Source organism: Musca autumnalis, unplaced genomic scaffold (assembly GCF_047663935.1).
Source record: "Musca autumnalis isolate F117 unplaced genomic scaffold, ASM4766393v1 scaffold_3, whole genome shotgun sequence".
Taxonomy (NCBI): domain Eukaryota; kingdom Metazoa; phylum Arthropoda; class Insecta; order Diptera; family Muscidae; genus Musca; species Musca autumnalis.
The window spans coordinates 96,973,041-96,992,229 of NW_027411866.1; the positions used below are offsets into that span (position 1 = coordinate 96,973,041).

Below are 19,189 nucleotides of genomic sequence, written 5' to 3' on the forward strand. Positions count from 1 at the left end.
ATAAGTTCACTAACACAATTTTAAATAGACAACATAAGCAGACAATATGTATTCACAAACAAAATCTCACAAAAAATATTTTTAGTTTATTAAAGAAGAATTTGGCAAATTAAAATTGAAAATGTTTTATAATTTAAAAAAAAATATGTAAAAAAATCAAAATAAACAGTGAAATAAATTTCCATCGCTTCTTTGTCTGTTAAAATCTCACCTATCACATATGATCACGCCAACATGCTAAATAGTTGTTTTTGTTTGAAAAAAAAACACATTTTTTTGAAAAGCTAATAATAGATGTACACAAAATTGATGAACATAAATCGCAAAAACAAAAAATTCTAAAATGAAATAAAATCGTTTTAGTGCCCCTCTAGCAACAACCATAATCCTCCTCAGTAGTGTTTTTGGGATTTTTTTTCGAAACCATTGCCAAATGTCGTCCATTCACATCAATGTGAAAATATTTTTTTCAAATTTAGATTCGACAAAGGTGGGAAATTTTTATAACCCATTAAGACGACCTATATGTTGTAGTAGTGGGTGGCGATTTTTTTTGTTTGGTATGCAGTTAAGAACAAATTTGAAAAGGTGTTCTTTTTGAGTATATGTATGTGTGCGTGTGTTTGAAGATGTAGAAGTGTATATGTGCCCATGTAGTTTGTCTGTCTTGTGAGCACATTTTTATTTTGAAAATTGAAATTTGAAAATAACGTAAACAAATAAACAATTTCAAGGTCAAAATTAGCGTTGTGGTCATTTTTAATAGGCGTCTCTTCCACAAGGTGTAAGCGTATATACATACATTTTTGGGGTGCGAACGTGCAAAAAACGGCAAAACAACAAATAAATATTTTAGCTATTTTACCTGTACATAAAGTGGTGACATGACAACTAAGTGTTATTTGCTTTTTATATCCTACACCAAGAATGTACGCGGGGTGCTTTTTGGGTGCCTATCACGAAATTCAAATTTTGCATATTCTTTTTGAACATTTTGCTTCCAAAAAGTCAGATTTGTTCCAAAATTTAGTCGTCGTAATATTTTGTTCTAACATTGATCAGTTTCGAAGATGGGCCGTTTTGGTCAACTGCATCTTGTACCTTCCCCACGAAAGTAAAAATATTTTCTGAAAAATGTCGCGCACTTTATCCTTTGAACGGATCAATCGATTTTGTCCAAAATTGTCTCATACTAATTTGAATATGTAGGTGCCTCCCAAACAAAATTTTAAAATTATTCGCAAAAAAGGAGTATAAGATCAGCTTTTGGATTGATTTGACGGATGTAACATATCTTCTAAACGCACATCAGGTTCCAAGTAGGTATATATCGTACAACACCTTCGGGTACCTCCCTCACAAAAGTTCAAAATTTGCGCTTAAGTGCAGTCTAAGGGCTGTTCGAGTATAATTTTGAATTTTGATGCCCGCAGCATTTATGCTAAAGAGGGTATATACACTTTCATACGGCCAAAATGTGCCTCATCGAAATAATGGTTATAGACCCCAAGTATATTTGGACGAAATCAGTTTCAGACATTTTGGAGTTGATTTAGCCATGCCCGTCCGTCCGTCTGTCTGGCTGGCTGGAGTGCACGATAACTCTCGAACGAATCAATCGATTCGGTCCAAAAGTTGGCTTTCGTAATATCTTGTTCAAACTTAGTTTAAGTTTGAGGATGGTTTATATGGTACCAGACTTAGATGATGTTCCAATATGGACTCAATTGCTCCACTACTTCGGGTACTTCCCACACAAAATTTCGGAAAAGTTCAGTTTAGGACCTGCTCTCGAATAACTTTGATTTTTGTTGTAACAATTTGTGTTCATTGCCCCCCATGCGACGGTACAAGTTTAATCAGACGAAAATCCATACTTCCTGAAAAATAGCCTGAAAGTTGCAAAAAACCCCTATGGCACCAAATGTATTGGTTGGAGCGCAAGATAACTCTCGAACGGATCTGCCGATTCGGTCTAAAATTTGGCCTTCGTAATAGTTTGTTCAAACTTAGTATAAGTTCGAATATAAGCTATATCGGTGCTTCCTTCAGGTATCTCCCCCACTAAAGTTCAAAAAATTTTCGGAAAAATTGTACGCACGATAACTCTTGAAAGGAGTAATTGATTTGGTCTATACTTTACACATCCTAATATATTTACCAGACATAGATCGGGTTCAAATATGGATTAAATCTGTTCACTCCTTCGGGTACCTACCTACTTAGATTTTTGTTGAAGTAACTTGTATTCGCAGTCTCAACCACGACGGTAAAATTTTTTTCAGGGGCAAGTCCACACTTTTTGGGAAACAGCCTAGAAGGTGTAAGAAAACCGGTGGCACCATAGGTAGTGGCTTGAGCGCACGATAACTCTCAAACTGATTAATCGATTTGGTCCAAACTTAGTGTCAGTTCGAAGATGGGCAATACCGGTCCACAACTTCCGGTACTTCCTCCCATATTTTAAAAATGTCACTAAAATGGTGTGGACGATATCTCTTGAACGGAGCAACCAACTTTGGATCTCCTAATATTTTGTCCAAATTTAGTTTAACTTCTAAAATGGCCCATATCGGTCATCTACTTAGGTTACCTCCCCACAAAGTTCAACATTTGTGTCTAAGTGCAATTTGGGGTCTGTTCGAAGATCCTTTGGAAATGTGTACGATGCTGTTCGTTGTGGTCCTGTTTACAGCGATATTATGTTTTCCGTTCACAAGTCCATGCTTCCTGGCATACTGGTCCAAAAGTTATATGATGAACCATTGAAATGGCTAGTGGACGCGATATGTGTCGAAAAGATATGACTCCCAAAATATGATACACTTCCATAATGAACTATGTCGGTCCACTTTAATCCTAATCCACATTTAATCGGCAATTTCAAATGTCCAAAAAGGGCTACAAAAATCTGAAAAGACTTTAAATGCATTCGATCTGCCCATGGTTGAAAGTTTCAATTCACATAGGCTGAGGGTATATCTCTATCGGCAAAGCCGGCTGATACTTTTTTACTTGTTATATCAATCATTATTGTATATGATAAAATTTACTTAGTTTACTTTATGTACATTTTTACAAATTAACATACATTTTTATTTAGATTATTTTTTATTTCAATTATATTAATTTTTTATATATTTTCATTAAAAAATATTATTTACCCCAATCTGATGTTCTTTTCGACAACTATTTTAATTAAATTTCTATTTCTATTCCATTTTATTTTTACAGCTTCCCTATCAAAGATCTTACACTCCCATTAGTGACAGATACAGTGCTCTATACTATCAGGTTGGCATTATACTACGTTTGTTCTTATATTCCTTTAGTGTTGCTATGTTCCTCTTAGTCTTATGCTAGACGCAAATAAAAAAATGCACGTGCCACGTGCTATTGTAATGTCCGTCATGTTTTGATGCTTTCTATTAACATTAAAAAAAAAAAAAGTTTTATTATAATTCTTAGAAATGTTTGCCTCCTAACCTTGTGAATGACATTTCTAACAAATGTTGTGTATTATTAGGTTTACAATGTTTAAAAATAACACGAGTCTACTTTTAGGCGCTTTAAAATTGTTTTTGAATTGTCTCTTACATTATTTGTTGTTGCGACGGTGTCTGTCGACCTTGTCACGTTGTCTAAGTGCCCGTCATATGTTAATAGATTGTCGTTCTTGCTATTTTAACGTTTTGAGATATGCTAATTGGCTTATATGCAAAAACAATAATAGTAAGACCGAAAAAATATTAACTAAAAATTACAAGGAAAATATGGCCGCTTGACACTAACCCTGTTGAAGGTTTTCGTAATGTCTTAAACACGTGTATATTATAGAAAATTAAAAGTTTTTGGAAACACATGTCTTTTATACGAAACTGGTGTTTTTACTTTTACTTGCTGATCATCATATTTAACAATGACGCAATGAGGATAACGCCAGCAATACATTATGTTAACCGATCGACTACGTCCTGTAGTTCTCTTGGAGTTAATGAATAATCATAAGAACCATTCCACTGATTATTTTAGCATTTATTAAAAAATCCCCTGAGACATGTGAACCACTGTACAAATCTATTTTTAATTTCTTGCCTTATAACATATAAGTTATTCTCATTTCCTTTAGTCCTAACAGTGAAATTCCTGCATATAATTAACATTTTATTTCTTGTTGATTTTTGCTATTGCATTTTTGCCTCCGTTACTTCGTTTTATTTGCATATCTGTTTTTGTGATTTCATGTCAGATTTTTTTCCTACACTACGTTGTTGTCACATCTTGGCTATGGGCCAATAATGAGCAGCAATTGGCGACGAATGTGCAACTGCAACAGCAACAGAAAAGAGGAATATTTCGCACATAGATTGGCATATTAAAACGAAACAGATTCTCGAAATGCCATTGTGCTGTTTGTTGCCCTGCTATGCCGACAGGAGTAGTATCCAAACGACAGACGAAGACAACGACGACAGAAACACAAATCCGACAAATTAGTAGTAGTTTTTGCTTTGTATTTCGACGATTGTTTTTCGTTGCTATTGTTTTCAGGGTCATTGTAAAAGGTTTGTATTGTACATTAGAAAGTGAAAGTGTGAATGAGTGAAAATCAGGAGAGGAAATGTGCAGGAAGAGAAAAAAGAGGAATGCTGATTTTGCTTTTCTATTTTCTATTATCATATGTGTGACAAGTGCAATGACAATCCCATACAAGGTATGATTAAATTTGTGACATATTTTAACTCATTAAGAACGAAAGGACGCTTTTATGGACACTTTCTTTCAGTAAGAAGGGTTGCTTCTACAGACTCTTTCTTTCAGAAAGATAGGCTGCTTCTATAGACCCTTTCTTTCAGGAAGAAAGCTGCTTCTATAGATTTGTTTGAAATGCTGTTTCTTTAGACCCTTAGGTTAGGTTAGGTTAAAAAGAGGGGTGATGTAAGATCACCACATGTCCGTATGGACATACACTTAAGCCATAAGTAGGCCTGTTGTGCGCTCTAATGTTGGGTTATGGAAAATGTTATTTTTTAAGGTGTAAGGAATTATTATTTAAATTCCTGATTTTGTTTTGACTTAGGTTAAGATCTCTGCCCTATTTACGTAGTCTCTTAGATTTTTAAACTCGATTCTCCTAATTTGGTCGAGTCCTTTTATTATATCGTTTCCTAGTAACTGGGTTCTCAGATTTGTGAAAGCTTTGCAATGACAGAGGTAGTGCTCCAACGTTTCGTTGTCCTCTCCGCACGCTCTGCATTCACTGTTTTCTGCACAACCTATTTTGTGAAGGTGCGCCCCAGGTGTCCTGTAAGAGTGTCTGTCAGTATACTGATTTCTTTTTTACTCAGTAAGAGTAGTTTCTTTGTTTTTTCCTCATCTGGGTTTCCCCATAAGATTTTTGTGTTTTTTTCCCTTCTCTCCGCTTCTCATTTTTTGCCCATTCCATTTATGTTTATTTTCTTATTTAGGAAAACTGGTTCCTCGAAGTTTCGTTTTCCTAGTGAATATACATAATTCAGTTTTTTCCGGGTTGACGTTCAGACCCCTCAGTCTGGCCCAGTTGTATGCGATTTTGAGAGTCGTTTCTGCTCATCGACGAAGTATATTCGGATTCTTTCCCATTAGAAGTATTATAGCGTCGCACAGTGTTGCCTCAGTGGACAAAAATCGAAAAATGTGTTCTTGACTTTTTTATAATTTTATGGTTTTATTTTATTGAGAACACTTCAAATAGGACAAACCTCAAACTATAAAGTTATAGCTCGTTAAACATAGAAAATTTTTCGTATGTGACATTTACTAAAATGTATTTAAAAAAGAAACCCATGTTCATGGAAATTTTTTAAAGAAGTTATTGACATATTCCCCAACTTTTGAATAGGGAATTAAAGAGTGGTCGATAGTCTTGCAATTTATGAAAAAAAAGTTTACATATAATGTGTATACATAAAGTACCGTTATGTTGATTGAAACAGTAACGTGTTATACAAAACTCAAGAATTTCGCTTCTTTCATGGAGTGTATCTAAAAATTGCAGCAAATTGCAGTTTCGACCATTTGGTACATGAAACAGACATCCCTTTCGAATTAAAAAATGCAAAGTTTACATCCTATAAAATCCGATTCTCGGAGCCACAACCATATCATCATAAACATATTAAATTTGAAGGCGGTTCCATTAAAATTGGCTGAGTTATAGCAGAATCGGAGAAATATATGGGGGATATATCCAAATCTGATCCGATTTTTAACAAAATCGGTAAAACTGATCAGAGGCCCAAGCAAATATCGCATATTAAATTTGAAGGCGGTTCAATTAAAATTCGCTGAGTTATAGCAGAATCGGAGAAATATATATATGGGGGATATATCCAAATCTGAACCGATATGGACCAAAATGGGAATTTTTCATTCTTATGCCCGCATAAGTACTTGTATAAAAATTCATCAACCTAGGTCAACTCCTTCTATTTTTGTCCACGTTTACAAGGAAGCGGCAACACTGTGCGTCGTCGGCGTAGCGACTTGTTCAAATCCTTCTTCGGTTAGGGTCCTCAAGAGACTATTTATGGTAGTAATCCACAACAGAGGTGATAGGATCCCTCCCTGTGGCGTTTCTTGTCCTACTTTGTCTCTAATTTTAACACCATATAGCCCGCAGCTTATCCATCTGTTCCTTAGCATGTGGTTAATCCAGTTCCTAAGGGCCCTGAGGAGTGGACAAGCATTTCGGTGCTGACGTTGTTGAAAGCGCCTTCGATGTCGATGCATACAACGAGTGCATACATCTTCATTTCGAAGGAACCTTTGAAGCACCCAGCTGTTGTTCCTTTTTTAGTCTAGCCTGATTCCTCTTATATTCCTTTCTTTGAACCCCAGACCACTGCACTCTTTTCGTTGTGAGCTTTGCGATGCTCTCGCTCACTTCCTCCACCATCTTGTGGATTTCCTGTTTATAGGGTATTCCACAATGGTGATGTTAGTTTTGCGCAGCTATCGGTTTCAGGGTCGTTTCCATCCTCAGATAGTTGGGTTAAGTCAAATCTCCCCCTGTGCTGCACTTTATCCTCCTCCGTTGTAACACTAGGTTGTGTGCTTGTAGCATTACCTTCGACCACAGATGCCAAGGCACCCACATCTATGGGAGATTTTTGCTCACGATCGCATGACATCGACGGGGTGTGCTCGTAGGCAGATTACTGGTCCGCGCACAGTGGAAAAAAAGAACCGATTTAGCGCGCCAAAAATATAATAATATTTAAAACAATTATAAAATATTTTGTTGCAGGTTGTTGCAGCTAAAACTTTACAAATTTGTTAAGAATTATATGTACTAAAAAGCTTTAACAAAGTACACAAATTGAAAGAAAATCGGATGTCACATGTTTCAAGCGTAAAATCCGAGTTACAATAAATAACATCTTATAATAAATATTTTTTAACTCACCTGTCTTCACGAAATGTTAAATATAATAAAGCTTTAAAATTCTTGTGTAGGAAGACTGTATGCGACGATCGCAAATGTACTACTAAAATATATTATAAAAACCAGTCCATAAATTGTGGACAAAAAATTAACAAGTTATCCGCTCTGGCTGATGTAAAACAAATTATTTTAAATGCCGTTAGATTCTGTGGACACCTTAGATACTTCATCAATATTTTTTTAAATTGGCGTATGTGATTTTTTCAATTTTGGCGCGCTAGATCGGCATTTTTTCCATTGTACCCCGCCGGCACGGGGTTTATTTAGCCCTGCACCGTATTTTGCTTTTTTGTTTTAGGGGAACTCCCCCGTAGTCAGTTTTTTGTCCGCGGGAAAACTCGAGGTTTCCAGAGGTAGACAATCCCAACACTCTGCCACAGACCCGCCATGCAACAAGTATTGGACAGAGTGGTACTACCATCCACCTCCCCCTATCCGCCGGTGGAGACGCGCCCGGTAGGAGAAGTGACAAACTCCCGCGGTTCTATAGACCCTTTCTTTCAGAAAGAAATGCTGCTTCTATAGGCCCTTTCTTTCAGAAAGAAAGGTACGAAAGGCTGCTTCAGTAGACAATTTCTTTCAAAAAGAAAGGCTGATTACACTGTGCAACATTTTTGAGCCAATCGCGTGCAAACAACTTCTGTCCAGAATTTTATGAAAGTAGAGGACCAATAGGCAAAAACCATATTTGGGGTTTGTTTTCTTAGATCGGGTTCGGTTTTTATGGCCTCATCTAAACCAAACCCGTTCGTGGGTATTGATTTGGTTACGAAGTTTTTCGGCAAATCACACACACGCGACCCGAACGCAAAGTAAGAGAGCAAATGTTTTGATTTTTTTACTTCAGTCTTGTACTGAATTTCATGCAAGCAGGTTGATGCCGCTTTATTTGTTTATTTTTGGGTACACAGAAAAGATTTTGCAGTTGTACAACAAATATGTGGAGGGAAGAATTTGAAAATGATTTTTGTTTTGTATTAATATTTTTAATGACGCAGAATGCCTCGTCTGCAATGCAACAATAAAAAATGTATGTATGCTTAGAAAGTCTTAAAAAATCATTTTTATATACAATTTGTTTTTTCTCTCAAAAAATTAACATATGAAGAAAAATACTTTTCAAATTATGAAGTTATTTATATTATTTTTAATTTAAGTCATACAAAGCGAACGCGCCAACAATATAATTTTCATTTCACACTCAATATGAAAATCATCACCCTGTTCTGTCAGTGTAATTTTACCCACACATAAACAATTTAAGCGCTCGCTCTTCTTGGTCGGCTATGATCTAAACATGGTTAAAGATCGAATTTTTAGAACCAATCGGGACTGTATCTCTGAAACCAATACGAATCTTGTTTTGACATCTGCGGCAAACTTGTAGATAAGAGCAAGAAGAATAGTGAACTCGAATAATTGCATTTATTGCCTCAAATTTTATAATATATCTAAAAATTCTATAATTTGTGTATATTTCGCAGCGTATCTCCCAAAATGTTAAATTCTTTTTAATGTTACCTTTTGGGAAAATATTCTCTGGAATGTAATACAAAACTCTTCAGAACATTATATTTTTGTAAAATGCCTCTATCGCCTTGTTTATAGCAAATTTTTCAACAACAATTTGGTAAATATTTCAATAATTCTTTGAAATCCCCAACATGAGAATAAACAGCCTGTGTGAACATTGTTTGAAATAAGTTCTGTAAAAGGTATGTTATGAAATACCCCTTAAACAACGTGAAATAACCATTTTAGAGTTTCAGAATGTTCTGAAGAATTGATGGTCACAGTATTTGGAAAATTTTTAGAATGGTTACTTGTTTCAACTCCCAACAGTTTAGTTGTTACTGACCAGAATTTCAGAAATTATGTAGACTTTTCTATATTTTAACGAGTTTAATGCGCTAGATGCAGCTTTTCCTAGTTCATCTGTTTGACACATACATATGTTCTACTACTTTAGGGCTACAATATTGCTGACGATTGCAAAGCAAAATTGTTATTAGTTTCGGAGATAAAGGTCCGATCACTGGAAAAAAAAGGTTAATTTTAGGTCGGTTTAGAAGAGGCCATAAAATCTAAACCCGATCTAAGAACACAAAACCCAATTAAGGTTTTTGCAGTCTCAATATGTACTTTCAGAAAATGTCCATTAGAAGTTGTTTGCATTTCCAGTGTTGCACAGTGTTATATAGACCCTTTTTCAGAAACAAGGGCTGCTTCTATAGACCCTTTCTTTCAGAAAGAACGGCTGCTTCTGTAGACCCTTTCTTTCAGAATGAAAGGTGCTTCTATAGACTCTTTCTGAAAGAAAGGGTTCTTCTATAACCATTTTCTATATACCCTTCTTTAAAGAAAGACTGCTTCTATAGAGCCTTTCCGAAAGAAAGGTACTTCTATAGACTCTTTCTGAAAGTAAGGTTCTTCTATAGACCAGCATACAACGACTTCTATCAACAACCTTAGTCATCACCTGACAAGCCTCAAGCTTCGACTTCCATCTATTTTTATTACAGTGTTTTATTTAACTTGCTTTGGTGTCCGTTTAGTTCAAATCTGCTAACTCATTTTTCACATAGTTGCAGTTGACCAATCGAACTAAAACTTTGCACACTTTTCAGATTTGGATGACAATACATGAATATAAAATCAAAACCAATATTGGTCAATTTTTACCATTTTACAGTGTTTTTACGGTGTTTTATTTAAATTGAATTTCAAATCTGGTAACTCAATTTTGACACAGTTGCAGTTGACCAATCGGACCAATACTTTGCACACTTTTCAAATTTGGATGACAGTACATCAATATGAAATTAAAACAAAGATTGGTACATATTACAGTGTTTTAACGGTGTTTTATTTAACTTGCATTTCAAATCTGGTAACTCATTTTTCACACAGTTGCATTTGACCAATCGAAATTTTGCACACTTTCCAGATTTGGATGACAATACATGAATATGAAACCAAATCCAATATGGGTCCATTTTTTCCTATAGCCCCCATATAGCGGTACCACCCGATTTCAGGTATTTTGAGGATTTTATCTTCATTTTTGCCCGAATTAGTTGTCATTTGGGATTTGGGATTTCCAATGATACAGACATTTCCCCACCAAAAATTGTGAGCATAGGCCCAGGTCTTGGTATAGACCCCGTATAGCGGTACCATCCGATTTCAAGTATTATAAGGATTTTATCTTCATATTTTGGCAATGGGACCCCCCATTGAAACTTTCTCACTAAAAATGATGGACATAGGTACAGGTTTTGGTATAGCCCCCACATAGCGGTACCACCTGATTTCAAGTGTTTTAAGGATTTTATCATTTTTAACCCGAATAGGCTGTAATTTGGCATTTGGGGTTCCCAATGGTACTAAAACTTCCACACCAAAAATTGTGGACATAGGTCCAGGTTTTGGTATGGCCCCCATATAGCGGTACGGCCCGATTTCAAGTATTTTAAGGATTTTATCTTCATATTTAGGCCGAATTGGCTGTAACTTGGCATTTGGACTCCCCAATGGTACAGAAACTTCCTCACCAAAACTTATGGACATAAGTCCATAATTTGTCGCTTAGTCTCAATAAATATATTCTTTCTCATGAAGGAATCTCTCAAATAAAACGCTTGCATTTAAATTGTAAATGGTGGATTAAACGACAAGCGTTTTATTTGAGAGATTCCATCATGAGAAACAATATATTTATTGAGACTAGGCTACAAATTATTTTCTAGTTTTAAGTGCATTTCTAAATAAAACACTGAAACTTAATTTTTTTAAATTATTTTTTTTTTTGAATAATTCTATACCCTTTCCACTAGAAATGAGCCACAACATTTCGGCAATCCACAAATGAATGTTGTTGTTAAATTATTAAACCTGTTGTTGTGGTTTCTTTGTTGTGCTACCTTGTCACTGATTGTCATTGTCACTGATATTATATGCATTGTTTCTGTTGCATTGTTGGCGCTCAGGGTTTTGTTACTTATATTATTCCTTTGTCCTTCACAAGAATGACAAACACTGATCTCATGTAGGGCCATAACTTTTCATCTTTGGACTTGTAGGGATATACATACTAGTATAAACAATTTGTATGCCATCTTGGCAATGGTCCTGACTTTGTGAGCTCTCTCGTTCGGTCGCTTGCTTGAATATGAATGTCATCACATGTTAGTAGTGAATTTTGTTGCCAATGTCAATGGGAGATTGTTCCTCATGGCTGTTTTGAATTATTACCATGACCAAGGCATATGAAGTAAAACACACATACCCAACAAACGTAAAAGAAATAGGCTTGGTGTGGACGTCATAAAGATTATGCATAATTATTTTGTTGTCATATTTGTATATAAGTATGTGAATTTAATATACATATGCATATTTATATATTTACATATGTACACATTTCTCATTGTTTATTGTCTTTCTTTCTCTTTGTATCTTTACAGTCGCCCAGTCGTCTGGAGACAGCGGCCGGCACTTCAAGTGAACATACAACAGGACGCCAATTGCAACGCGTTTTACACTATTCAATGACACCATGTCTGCAAGGACCTTTAAGGTCAGAATGTGCCATTCATGATGTTGACTGTGATGAAGTTTATCCCGGTATTTTTATTGGTGATGCGTAAGTAATTTAACCGGATGCCATACATCCATCCGGCTTCTTTAAGTGATTTGTAATTTATTTTTAATTAATTTCCCCCCCTCACGTTGCAGTGCTTCAGCGAAAAATAAAACTTTCCTGCGCATGAAAGGTATTACACATGTCTTAAATGCTGCCGAGGGTTGTCGTTATGGCCAAGTTGATACAGGGCACAGCTATTATCGTGATATGCCAAGCATAAGGTAAAGTTTGACATCAACATTCATGTGTCACCATTCATGGTTCGGGGTGAAAAAAGATATTCACATTCATATTTGATTAACAACTCATTTTGGGATTTCATTAACTAATTACAAAAAAAGTTTGGTTAATAGCTTTATGTTTATTACACACACACAAGTATATCGAAATATTTATTGGGTTTTGTTGAGGAAGAGTAAATAAAATGACACCATGTAAGGTGTAGAAAATTTGGTAGCATCACAGATTATAACTTTGAATGGATTTTAGTAAGACGATCTGAATTAGAGCTTGAAGTCTAGAACTGCGTTTTGACCTATTGGGCAGATATGTATTGAAGGGGTCTGTAGTAGAGTTATAGGAGTAGAGTCATATGACATGAAATTTTCCATCGTTATACAGTCGCTAATGTGTGCAATATTGCGAATTTTCCTTACGCCATTTACTTTTTGGGTCCACATCAGCAAAAATGCAATGAAGTTATGCTTCACATTGTCTGTGTGGCTAGATATGGACTGTTTTTATTTCGTGTCATATGACATTGATGGCTAGTGTAGACGCCACTCTAGCGATAAAAACGTTTGTTACAAAAGCCGATCTTTATGTATAATACCAAATGTGGAATTTCGCATTTCGAGATATGATCTGTGGCATTTTGCATCGGCTTTAAGGTATAATTAAATTTGTCATTCCGTCTGTAACACATCGAAATATTCATCGGAGACCCTATATGGTATATACATTCTTGATCAGTGTGAAATTCAAAGTTGATGTAACCATGTCCGTCCGTCCGTCTGTTGAAATCAAGATACAGCACGCATTTTTTAATATAGTAGTTTGTAATTTGGTATATAAGTTTCTCTTACTCCTAGGATGTTTGGTATTGCAAATGGGCTATATCGGTCCACGTTTTGAACGGTACCACCCGATTTTCGCTATTTTGAAGGTTTTAGCCTCATTATCATCCGAAATGGCTGAAATTTGGTACTTAGTCTTCATTGGTGCTACAAAACTTTGAACCAGAAATTTGTCGGTATAGGTCCACGTCTTAGTATAGCCCCCATAGAACCGTACATCCCTACTTCCGGTACTTTGAAGGTTGTGGCCACAATATCCCACCGAAATGGCTGAAATTTGGTATTTGGTCTTCAATTGTGGTATAAAACTTTCCATTTGAAATTTATCGATATAGGTACATGCCTTCATGTAGCCCCCATAGAACGGTATCTCGTGATTTTCGGTATTTTGAAGGTTGTGTCCTCAATATTCCTCCTAAATGGCTGAATTTTTTTTATTTGGTTTTTGTTGGTGGTATAAATCTTTCCACCAGAAAGCTGTCGGTACAGGTTCATGCCTTAATATAGCCGCCATAGAACGGTACCTCCCCTCTAAATATGTCGGTATAGGTCCACGTCCATAGAACGGCACATTTGGTATTTTGTAGTTTGTGGCCTTAATATTCCACCGAAATGGATTTTTAGTCTTCGTTGGGGTTGCACAACTTTCTACCTGAAATTTGTAGGTATAGATCCACGCCTTCATATAACCCCAATAGAACGGCACCTTCCGATTTTTGGTATTTTGAAAGTTGTGGCCTCAATATCCCTCCACAGTGGCTGAAATTTGGTATTTAGTCTTCATTTGGAGTATAAAACTTTCCATATGAAATTTGACGGTATAGGTCCATGCCTTTATGTAGCCCCCATAGAACGGTACCTCCCTATTTTCGGCATTTTGAAGGTTGTGTCCTCGATATTCCTCGGAAATGTCTGACATTTTTTATTTAGTTTTTGTTTGTGCTATAAAACTTTCTAATCCCAGAAGATGGCATTGAGTGTATACCGCCCAGCCAAGATGAGGTAAAGTCAGCAATAAACCGGCTAAAGAATAATAAGGCAGCAGGAGCCGATGGCTTACCAGCCGATCTGCTCAAAACCGGAGGCGACACGCTGATGTGTATGCATCAGCTAGTTAGCACTATCTGGCAGGAAGACCTGCCTATTGCCTACAAGATAGTGTCAGGGATATTATGCGAACGACTAAAGCCTATGCTCAATGAAATAATTGGACCATACCATTGGCGCTTTAGACCTGGCAAGTCCACCATTGACCACATATTTACCCTGCAGCAAATCCTGGAAATCAAATCCTTTTGTCGATTATAAGGTAGTCTTCGACATCCCCCTGCGCCCAATGGTGTTCCAAGCCATGTCTAAATTTGGTATCCCCGCAAAACTCGTTCGGCTTTGTAAGATGACTTGAAATGATACTAGGCTCTCAGATAAAATAGGATTGAACATCTCCGAACAATTCAGTATCAAAATAGGTTCCCGACAAGGCAGCCTTTGGCGCAACCTGCTCAATATTCTGCTGCAAAAGGTTATACGAGATGCAAATGTCGAAAGAAATGGCACAATCTACAGCAACAACCACATGCTACTTGCTTATGCTGATGACATTGACATCATGGGATGATCAGTAAAACAAGTAACTGATAGCTTTAAGAAAGTCGAAGGAGAATCAGCAAAAGTAAGTCTGGCGGTAAACGGCGAAAAGACAAAGCTGGTGGTGTCGATGCGCAAATCGTCCACAGAGCTCGGAACAACAGCGGAAGTTGGTTCCTGTATTGGCCAACAGATGCTACTTTGGCTTAAGTAAGCAGTTTAAAAACAAAGCCACATCTTGTCAAACAAAAACAACACTTTACAAGGCACTGATACTACCCGTGCCTGGGTACTTGAGCAAGCAGACAAGGCAGTGCTTGGTGTTTTTGAGAATTTTTTTTCGAAAGATCTACGGACCAGTCTGCATTGACGGTGAATATCGACGTCGTATGAACCACCAGCTGTATCTGCTATACAACGACATCAGTGGAGATAAACGTATCGAGATGAATGAGTGATGATGCTCCCGCTAAAAAGCGTATAAATACAGACCACATGGCAGGTACACGCAGAACTGGCAGGTCAAGGCTTCGATGGAGCAAATAAGTGGAAAAAGAGATGGAAAGACGCGGTATTCCACAAAGCGAAGCAACAAACAGAGAGAATTGGATATCTTTTCTTAGTTCGGCTTATGGAAGTAAGTAACTAGGTACGGAAAGAGCTTAGTATTTACTAATTTTTCATATTTACTTCAACACGGTGGTGGTTGTTTTGATTTAATTTAGGCATTTGGGGTATCCGTGGTCATACCATATCTCCACCGACGTTTTACTTGTTCATAGTAGGATATTCTTTTAATATGGGTGGGTTACTAACCCGATGTCAAATCCAATTTTTTGTCGGTCTAATGGGGGTATGCGCTGCACATGTTAGTTCACTACCTTTAACGGGTGTTAATGGTAGTTCCTCAGGTGACACCACGAGGAGATCAGTGCCCACATGAGATAAAATAGCAGTTTAGAGGTAAGCCATTGGATTTCCTTTGTTTAAAGCCGCTCAGGCCGATTGCTTGGTATCTTTATTTTTCAGGTATATCTAGATTTTTTCAAGTTTGGGTACTATACCAATTGTTCAATATTCTAATCGGCGTAACAATCCCATCATATATTTTCTGTATACTTGTATTACTGTTTTAGTTTTCTTATTAATTCTTTTTTCAAAATTTATTTTCATATTTTATTTCGCGAAAAACTCCCGTATACTCGTCGATTATAACACTGAAATCACATATGCGACATCATCAACAATACGCCACCACTATTATAAATAATTTTGTTTTGACATTTAATGTAATTTCATTCATTTGCTTTGTAAATTATTGCATTTGAATTCGATTACGAACTACCTCAACATGATCACAAAACCAAAATGTCACACACACATGTAAATAATTATCTCACAACCGCATTGATATCCGGTGTGGAAAATCATCAATCGAGAATTATAACAAAATAAATACTTTATTTAAATGTGAGCAGAAGAAACAACAAAGACACTATTTTCAGGTATATGGGCTTCCCAATGGTTGATGCTCCAACAACAGATATTTCTCGGTATTTCTATGTGGCCGCCAAATTTATTGAGAGTGCACTGAACAGTGGAGGTAATTATGAATTAGTATGAAGTATGAATTAGTATTGGTATTACTTGCTACCCCGGGGGGAGAGAGTGGTCACTTTGTAAATGTCAAATTATAAAAGCAATTCAGAGGCACTCTGTAAATTTGGCATTGATCTGCTTTATAATTGAGGCGCTCAGCGCCAAAACGGCCTGACCCACATATTCAAAAAAAATGGCTATAAAGATCTTACAAGAACCGTTTTAAATAAATACTAAAAAACTTCATATTGCATTGTTTTAGCAGGTAGTATAACGTAGTGTTATACAATGCAATAGGGAGTAAATATTTTAACTGGTTCCGGTTAGATCCTTATGGTCAGTTTAATAAGTTTAATTTTTTTGAGCATGTAGGTTACGCCGTTTTGTCGCTCATCGCCTCAATTTGATTTGGAAAAAGCAAAAAATTATTCAATTAACTTTTTAACTAGTTTGAAATATATATTTCAATTATTATTTTCTTTTAATATATATGTATTTACTTATTCCTTTAGGTAAGGTTCTGGTGCACTGCTTGGTCGGTATGTCTCGTTCGGCTACATGCGTTCTTGCCTATCTTATGATTTGTCGAAAAATGACAGCTGTAGAGGCTATACGCAAAGTGCGCATGCATCGTGATATTCATCCCAATGATGGTTTCCTACAACAATTGGCTGATCTTGATATGGAACTGAAGCGGAAAAGTCTATATCCCTATTAAACCAAAAAACAACAACAAACAACCAACAAATCCCGAATCATACTTTATATTTATATAAATAATAAGAATAATTATTATAACAAATAATGATACACATACTTACAACACAGCTACATACATATTTATGATAAAAATAATGTAAAAGATTAACAGAAAAATCCACATAGTGATCTAGTAATGAGACCATTTTATTCGACGACCCTTCCAAATGACTTCCAACACGACGAACTCCAAGCGGACAGATGGACTGAAAACAAACAAAAGAATAAAACCAAAAACCAATGAACGATCTTTTTGAACTTATTTTATAGAAAGTAAAACAAAACAAAATCATAAAATGCAATGAGGACTAAAACAATATTAATAATTAATTATTTTTTTGTGTAGAATTTTAAAATAACAATAATAATTTTTTATGTATTATTTAATATATTTTTAAAACAATAATAATCTATTATGAATATATACATACATATATATAATTATAAAGTATATAATTTAGTAAATAAAATAAATTGTAAACCACAAAACAAATTTACCAAAATTAATAAGATGCTGAAAATCCAAAATAATGTCGTATATAAGCAATGACTCTTTATATAGAAAAAAAAAACACAAAAGAAAATTCACAATTCCAATTCAATATGTATCCACATTTATTCCATACTCCTCCTACTTATCATACAAATGTAATCAATCAAGTCACTTGCTGCATACTTTTAAGAAGTAGTGTATTGATACTTAGGAATTTGACACATTTGCTGTGAACGATTACGATTATTGAGAACGATATCGATTAATTATTTTTGTTTATCGTTGTATTTATCGAACTCTCGCTAGATTGTGCAAAATATGTAATGGCGTTAAATGAAAAAAAAACAAAATTGTGAATAAAATTTGTTGCATTTTATACAACACCAAAACACATTGGGAGTTTTTTTGTTTTTGTTAAGTTGTTTTTTTTTTTTTAATTTAATGAATTTAAATATAGATTGATATTGATGGATAAAAGGCTTCAGAAGTTCTTCATTGGTCTATTCCAGAATTGCAAGAAGTTACAAATTTTAAATTTTTTTTCTATATTATAAGAGAAAAATTGTTTCGCAGAAAAATTTGTAGATTACACTGTGCAACAAAATGGAGGTAAAAGTCTGGGGCACGGAAAATTCCTGTAGGGGAAGAAAGGCCTTAGTGAGTATATTAAGAACCCCGAAGGACGGATCCGCCGTGAGTCGAATTTCCGCGTTATGGCGTGATGAAATTTTTGCTAGAGACCCTGTAAGCCATCAGGAATTAGCGTTATACCTTTTTTCAGTCGAATCGAATGTGGATTATATTCGTCGAGCACTTCGACCTTCAAACTCGCTTCCTTCAATATCCTTTTCGCCCTTTATTTTAAGAGCCGCTATAAATGTACCACAAGATGACGTTTTTCAGCTTCGAAATGTTCTGCAAAAATGTCGCTATTTTCTCTGAATATTAATCTTATATTTACTATAAGTTTAATACGAATAATAAATAAATAAATAGAATTTAAGGTACGGCTCTCATTGACAACTAATCGATTTTGTCGCGTTTTTATAGTCATTTTTGACATTTACCCCTGTTTGTTCAGAAAAAACTGTGTTTTGTGTTTTTGTATGTTCTGTAACGAATATACCAAAAACAAAATATAGTCATTACATGCCATTACAAAAATAAGCCAAAACAACAGTGAACAAAGATATAACGCTAATTCCTGATGCCTTACAGGGTCTCAACCAATCATCACGCCAACGGCGGATCTGTTCTTTGAGATTCTTAATATACTCACCATGCGCTTTCATCTCCAAAAGGAATTATCTCTGCCCCAAAATTTGTGTTCACAGTGTTATTGCAGGTTCTGGAACATAGCACATATCTTCGAATTTGCAATAATTTATCAAAAATCGAACTTTTGTTTTCTCCCATTATCTCGGAATATTTTGCCGATATCAACTTTTATATGAAAGTAAGAACATTTTTTCTCTCTTACAAATGAGGTATTTGAAGGAAATAACTTTAAGTTTGAACCCGAAATACGCTCCAAACGTGCTCCA

General features: G+C 35.6%; 1 protein-coding gene across 3 annotated transcripts in view; it reads left to right on the forward strand.

Annotated features, from left to right (window-relative positions):
- Window positions 1–17,995, forward strand: part of LOC141397099 (dual specificity protein phosphatase 13B) — a 50,701-nt gene extending 32,706 nt beyond the window's left edge. Inside the window, exons 2-6 of one of the 3 annotated variants that reach the window (XM_073973018.1) lie at window positions 3,235–3,294; window positions 11,953–12,131; window positions 12,224–12,352; window positions 16,300–16,397; window positions 16,906–17,995. In XM_073973018.1, the coding sequence (XP_073829119.1) occupies window positions 3,235–3,294; window positions 11,953–12,131; window positions 12,224–12,352; window positions 16,300–16,397; window positions 16,906–17,111 (672 nt within the window). In that variant the 3' untranslated portion in view covers window positions 17,112–17,995. Of the gene's footprint in view, window positions 1–3,234; window positions 3,295–4,681; window positions 4,715–11,952; window positions 12,132–12,223; window positions 12,353–16,299; window positions 16,398–16,905 lie in introns of those variants that run through there. The other 2 variants (XM_073973017.1, XM_073973019.1) reach the window with 2 other exon arrangements.
- Window positions 17,996–19,189: the final 1,194 nt, after the last annotated feature.